At 42.6% G+C, this 6556-nt stretch overlaps 1 protein-coding gene across 1 annotated transcript; it reads right to left on the reverse strand.

The window, feature by feature from the left end:
* Positions 1 to 277: 277 nt before the first annotated feature.
* Positions 278 to 3105, reverse strand: LOC140177625 (uncharacterized). Its single transcript, XM_072210762.1, has 3 exons — positions 2673 to 3105; positions 1260 to 1479; positions 278 to 860 (listed from the first exon to the last, which is right to left on the reverse strand). The coding sequence occupies exons 1-3, from the start codon at positions 3103 to 3105 to the stop codon at positions 278 to 280; spliced, it is 1236 nt and encodes a 411-aa protein (XP_072066863.1).
* Positions 3106 to 6556: the final 3451 nt, after the last annotated feature.

Below are 6556 nucleotides of genomic sequence, written 5' to 3' on the forward strand. Positions count from 1 at the left end.
CTCGTTACTTTGTGTTCTGACCTCGGTCAGTTTGGATAGTATTGCTTTTGTACTTGGATGGAGATTGTTGTTTCCGAGCTGGATAAAATAGATAATTGACTTGTTGAGATGAGATACGTAAACGTATAATCGATGTTTTGATTAGGTATGTACAAATAGCAAACGATTTTGTTTGATTTGGGTGTCCAGCCTCGTTAAAACCCTCCTTAGGTAAAACCCTTTTGGGAAAAAACCTCTAAGTGGGAAAAAGAGTGCCTTCATTCGCGAAGTGTAAAGTTCATGACCTATACAACTTTAGGGAAGAAATATTCCAATTTCCTGACATTGGATTTCCTTGTAGTGTTTGAAGCTGGTAGGCCCCCATTCTGAGTACTCTGGATACTCGGAATGGTCCCTCCCAGTTTTTGGCGAGTTTTCCATGTGAGAGGGGTTGTCTGGCTTCTTCTGTTCGTCTGAGGACTAAGTCGCCTTCCTCGAATATCCTCGGCACCACTTTTTTGTTGTGCCTTCTTTCTACCAGCTGTTTCTGGGCTCTTTGTTTGATGGCGGCGATTTCCCGGTCCTCTTCTACAAGATCAAGCTCGGCATTTCTTGCACTTATGTTGCGTTGTTCGTCATATAGGTCGGTTCTGAGTGTGGGGGTTCCGACCTCTATTGGGATCAAGGCTTCTGACCCATAGACCAGTTTGAAGGGTGTTTCGCCCGTCGTTGTTTGTATTGTGGTGTTATAACTCCACAACACCTCTGGTATTAGTTCTGCCCATTCACCTTTGGCACTGTCGAGCATTTTCTTTAGTGCCTGCAATATAACTCGGTTAGCGGCTTCGGCCTGCCCATTGGTTTGTGGGTGTTCGACCGAGCTAAAATAGTGCTGTATATGAAAATTTTTTAGAAATGAGCCGAGCTTATTGTCGGTAAATTGTCTACCGTTGTCCGATATTATCTCTTTTGGTATTCCAAATCGGCATATGATATTTTTCCATATAAAAGATCATACCTTTTCGGTAGTTATTTTCGCTAGTGGTTGGGCTTCTATCCATTTTGAAAAATAGTCTATTGAAACTAAAAGGAATTTTACCTGTCCCGGAGCTATTGGGAATGGCCCGAGAATGTCGAGCCCCCATCTGTAGAAAGGCCAGCTTACCTCCATGCTGTGTAATGCTTCAGCCGGTCTTGTGGAGATGGTTGTATGCTTTTAACATTTGTCACAAGTTTTGACTTTTGTTATGCAATCCCTTTTCATGGTTGGCCAGAAATACCCCGTTCGGATGATCTTTGCAGCCAGGGCCCGTCCTCCAATGTGGTTCCCGCAAACTCCTTCATGGACTTCATTCATTACTTCGTGCGCCTCGTCTTTGCTTAGGCATTTTAGTAATGGTTGTGAGAAACCGCGCCTGTATAACTCTCCAGCTATGTTTGTGTAGAGGCTCGCTTTTCGTGTGAAGTTTTGTGGGTTTCCCTTGTCTCTGGGCATGATACCTGCATTAATGTATTCAAGAAAAGGTGTTCTCCAGTCTCGGAGGTGGTTAATGTTTGTTATAGATAATAGTTCGATGCTTGGTTTTTGGAGGGTTAGTTGTGATAGTGCCGAAGTTTATGTGTCTGCCCTAGTGGCAGCAAGTTTGGATAATATATCTGCTCTAACGTTATTTTCTCTATGTACATGTAGAATAATGAATGAATTAAATTCTGAAATGAGATCCTTTGCTATGAGCCAGTATCGTTCTAGCAAGGGATCTTTTACCTGAAATTCTCCCCGGATTTGCTGTACTACTAAGAGGGAATCACAGTATGCTGTCAGGCTTTTTGCTTGGAGACTTATGGCCAGTTTGAGTCCCGCTATGAGGGCTTCATATTCGGCTTGATTGTTGCTTCCTGGGAAGTGGAACTGAAGGGATTGCTCGGCTACCACTTTATATTCTTCTTTGAGGATTATTCCTACTCCGCTTCCTCCTCGGCTGGATGCCCCGTCGACATGTAGTTCCCAGTGTTTATTATGCTCGTCCAGGGTTAATTCTGAGATAAAGTCTGCGAGGATCTGTGCTTTCAAGGCCGTCCTTGGTTGATATTGGATGTCGAATTCTGAGAGCTCGATAGACCATTTGGTCAGGCGTCGGGCCAATTTGGGCTTCGTCAGTATTTATCTTAATGGTTGGTTGGTCCTGACAATTATCGTGTGGCTCTGAAAATAGTGCCTGAGTCTTCTTGCCGTTATTACCAATGCTAAGGCTAACTGTTCTATCCTCGAATATCTTTGCTCTGTTGATTGCATGACTCGGCTGACGAAGTATACTGGTTGTTGTGTTTTTCCTGTCTCAATGACTAGGGCCGAGCTCATAGAACAGTTAGAGACAGATATAAATATAAACATAAAGTCTTACCGACTTCTGGTCGATGCAACACAGGTGGTGATGCCAAGATTGTCTTGAGTTCGGCGAACGCTTTTTCGCATTCTTCTGTCCACTAAAATTTTTTGTTTTTTTATATTGTTTGGAAGAAGTGGTGTGATCGGCTTGATGCTGCTGGCAGGAAGCGAGATAGTACTGCTACTTTTCCTGCTAGTTGCTGTACTTCTTTTATTGTTCTTGGGCTTGCCATCTTAAGTATTGCTTCACATTTTTCGGGGTTTGCTTCAATTCCCCTTGAGGTCAACATGAACCCCAGGAACTTGCCTCCCTGGACTCCAAATGCACATTTTTCTAGATTGAGCCTCATGTTGTATGCTCGGATCTGTTTAAATATTTCCTTGAGGTCGTCGCAATGTGACTTTTCTTGAGTAGTCTTGGCGACCATATTGTCCACATAGATTTCCATGTTCCGACCTATTTGGTGATGGAATACCTTGTCCATCAGTCGTGGGTAAGTTTCCCCTGCATTCTTTAGACCAAATGGCATTACTCTATAACAAAAATTCCCATGCTCAGTTATAAACGCTGTTTTGTTTTGGTCTTCTGGATGCATAAGGATCTGGTTATACCCAGAGTATGCATCCATGAAGCTCAAGCTTTGGAAACCCGATGCGTTATCTACAAGCTTGTCAATGTTTGGCAAAGGGTATGCATCCTTAGGACAAGCTTTGTTTAAATCCGTAAAGTCGACGCACATGCGCCATTTACCTGAGTTTTTTCTTACCATTACCACATTAGATAGGCATGTCGTGAATCGAATTTCCTTGACAAAGTTTACGCTGAGAAGCTTCCTGGTTTCTTCTAGGGCCGCCTTGGACTTCTCTGTACCGAGATTTCTCTTTTTCTGAGCTATAGGTCGGATCGCTTTATTAGTGGCGAGCTTGTGGCAGATGATGTTAGGGTCTATCCCTGGCATATCTGCTGGGGTCCAGGCAAAGAGATCGGCATTGGCTTGCAATGTTGTTATGAGTTCTGTTCTTTGCTGCCCCTGGAGTGCTTGGCCGATGTATGTGACTTGTTCTGGCTTCGTAGTCAGTTGGACTTTGATGAGCTCATCCGCGGGCTGAGGTTTTTCTTGGGTGTCTTCTCTAGGGTCGAGCTTTGCTAGGGACAGTATCTCGTTCGTGCTGTGAATTGCTTTGACTTCTTGATGGGATTCTTGTTTTGTAGACGACTTTTTCAGGCTTGCATTGTAGCACTACCGAGCTTGTTGACGATCTGAGCGGACTGTAGCTATCCTGCCGTCCTATGCCTGAAATTTAACACAGAGATGAAATTTGGATACTACTGCCCTAAACATGTTCAGAGTAGGCCTTCCGAGAATAATGTTGTAAGGGCTTGGGCAGTCAACTACTAAATATTGCATGTCAATGGTTCATGACAGTGAGCCTTCTCCTATCATTGTTTGTAACCATATGTATCCTTTGATCGGGACTCTTTCTCCGGAGAACCCTACCAGTTCTCCAGACGAGGGTTGCATGAGTTTTTCAGATAGTTTCATTTTTAGGAAAGTAGAATAAAAAATAACATCGGTACTACTACCTGGGTCCATAAGGACTTTTCTTACCAATAACTCGCCCGTTTGGATGGAAATTACCACCGGGTCGTCCAAGTTTGGCGTTGCCGAGCATATGTCCTCCTGGCTGAAGGTTATGTTGAGGTCGGACACCCCTTTGTGGTTTTGTGGTTTTGTTCCTTCAATTGCTAACATTGCGCGGTAGCTTCGTTTTCGCGCTGAAGTCATGTTACCTCCTCCGGCGAATCCTCCAGATATACAGTTTATGATGCTTTTTGGTGGATTGTTGTTTGACCATTTGTTTTGCTCCTTGTGCTCTGAAATTTGACGGCGCTCTTCTCGGTCCTTGCCGTCCTCTTTGTGCTTTCTTCCTTCGATGTATTTGTCGAGTAGGCCTTGCCGAACCAGTCTTTCTAGCAGATCCTTAGCTATCACGCAGTCATCTGTTGTATGCCCGTACTTCTGGTGAAAAGCGCAATATTTGCTTTTGTCGACAAAACGCTGGTCTTGGTAGTTTCCTGCCCTTACCGGTGGTTTTATGATCTTAGCGTTGAGGATTTCTTTAATGATCTTTTCCCTCCTTGTGTTGAATTTGGTGTAGTTGTCAAATTTCGGGGTTAGTCAAAAAGGTTTTCTGGTGTCTTTGGCATTTGCCGATCTTATGGTTCTGTCATCCTCTCTTTTTGGCTGTTTTCTTTCCATTTTTTGGATTCGCGGAGTTCTTCTATCTCCATCTGTCCCGCCGCCCTTTCACGGAATTCATCCAGTGTCTTCGGCTTGGTAACCGCGATTGTCTCTCTGAACTTCCCGGGTCAGAGTCCAGCCTTTAATGCATGTAAGTGGACGGCGGGATCTAGATCGGGTATTTCCATTGTCGCTTCTGCAAATCTGGTCAGGTAATCTTTCAAGCTATCTTGGGGACCTTGGCGGATGGTGCCGAGGTAGTCCGATCCGTGTACATATATTCGTGCTGCAGCGAAGTAGTCTATGAAGGATTTTGCCAACTCCTCAAAAGAAGAGATTGATCCTGCAGGCAGTTTTGAAAACCAAAGTAGAGCTGCACCGTCGAGATAAGTAGGGAAAGCTCTGCAAAGAACAGGTTCGTTATTAGGGCCATTAAAGAACATCATAGATTGAAATTTCTTAATATGAGCCCGGGGGTCACCAATCCCCTTATAAGGCTCAAGTGAGGAGGGCAGTGTGAAGTGTTTTGGCATCTGGTAGTTGGTGATCTCCTCAGAGAACGGATTGTCCAGGGTCAGCTTCTCCTTTGGTGGGTCCACACTTAGTAGGTCTGCGTTGCCTTTTCCTTTGGGACCATTCTCTTCACGTTTGCTAGCACTGTTTTGAGTGGATAACTCAGCAAGTTTTTTGACTTCTGCTTGCAGCTTGACCATCTGGGCTATGAGTTCGGCTGGGGTGAGCTAGTGGGCTCCATTGTCGGCCATGTCCGAAGATTAAGAAACCCTGCGCAGAAAATAAAAGTTTGCAATAGAAGAACAGTGGGGTTAAATTAATTTTTCGGGCCCCACGGTAGGCGCCAAATGTTCCGTTCAGCTTCAACCGAGGTGTATGTCTTCAAGCGAGGCTGTCCGTCTCAGGGAGGAGCTATAGGTCGCCTCGAGGGTATGCTTGGAGTTATCCTCGGCTCTGATGAAACACGACGGCGGGAGCATCTGCAAAAAGCACTCTGATGCTCAAGTTAGAAAAGTATTCGAGATGAGATGAATAAGTAAAAGTGAGAGTGTTTGTGACCTGGGACTTTTGAGTTTGCCTCGTTCCATTTTATAGGCGAGCGGGGGTTCTGTTCTTTTGGGTTTGCTGTGATATTCTTGGTGGGGTTCGTCTGTTAGTAACGGGCCGAAGATAAGGTCTGACTTACATGTGACTTTGACTGAGCTATGGTTGGGGTTTGTTCAGGGCCGAGATATTTGGTCAGTTAGAGGAGAGGGTGATTGCCGATATTTGAGGGGTACACGTCAGGAGGTATACAGATACTACTCCCGTATGCAGCAGTAATGGGGTTAGCATATGACCCCAGAGTCCTTCTGGACTGTTCATTTCAACTTAAGTCCATGATGGAGAAAAGGGAATTGATTTGAATTGCAAATAAATTATATTTTTATTTTTATTTGATTTACTTAAAAACAACCGAATAAATAGAAAAAAAGAAAAAAAATAAAATAATTAGAAAATAAAATATAAGTTTCGAAAACTAAAATAATTAGTTAATTAAGAAAATTTGAAAAACTTTGGATATGATTTTTGAAAAAGATTTTGAATTTTGAAATTTTAAAACTAAAACAAGATAAAATAAAAAATTTTAAAATAGAAATCTGAATTTTTTTAAGTGAGATTTTTGAAAATTCAATTAGATAGAGAGAAAAGATATTTTTGAAATTAATGAGGAAAGAGAAAAACAATAAAATGACACCAAACTTTGAATTTTTAGATCAAAATAAAGAAAACAAACAGGAAAACTTTGAATATCAAGATGAACACTAAAAGCAACTTTTGAAAAATTTTTAAGAAAACTAAAACACAAAGGACACGAAACTTAAAAATTTTTATATTTTGAACACTAATAATTCGAAAAAATGAAAGAAAAATGAACTTATGCAATTGACACCAA

This window comes from Arachis hypogaea, chromosome 13 (genome assembly GCF_003086295.3).
Source record: "Arachis hypogaea cultivar Tifrunner chromosome 13, arahy.Tifrunner.gnm2.J5K5, whole genome shotgun sequence".
Lineage (NCBI taxonomy): Eukaryota > Viridiplantae > Streptophyta > Magnoliopsida > Fabales > Fabaceae > Arachis > Arachis hypogaea.

Excerpts from the sequence above, each read along its gene's own strand:
- LOC140177625 (XM_072210762.1), bottom strand. The coding sequence starts at position 3,105 with ATGTGCGTCGACTTTACGGATTTAAACAAAGCTTGTCCTAAGGATGCA. Across the intron at positions 1,480-2,672 it reads TGCATTTGGAGTCCAGGGAG|GTATCATGCCCAGAGACAAG; the intron begins GCAAGTTCCTGG and ends ACATTAATGCAG. Across the intron at positions 861-1,259 it reads GCAAAGATCATCCGAACGGG|CTCGGTCGAACACCCACAAA; the intron begins GTATTTCTGGCC and ends GCACTATTTTAG.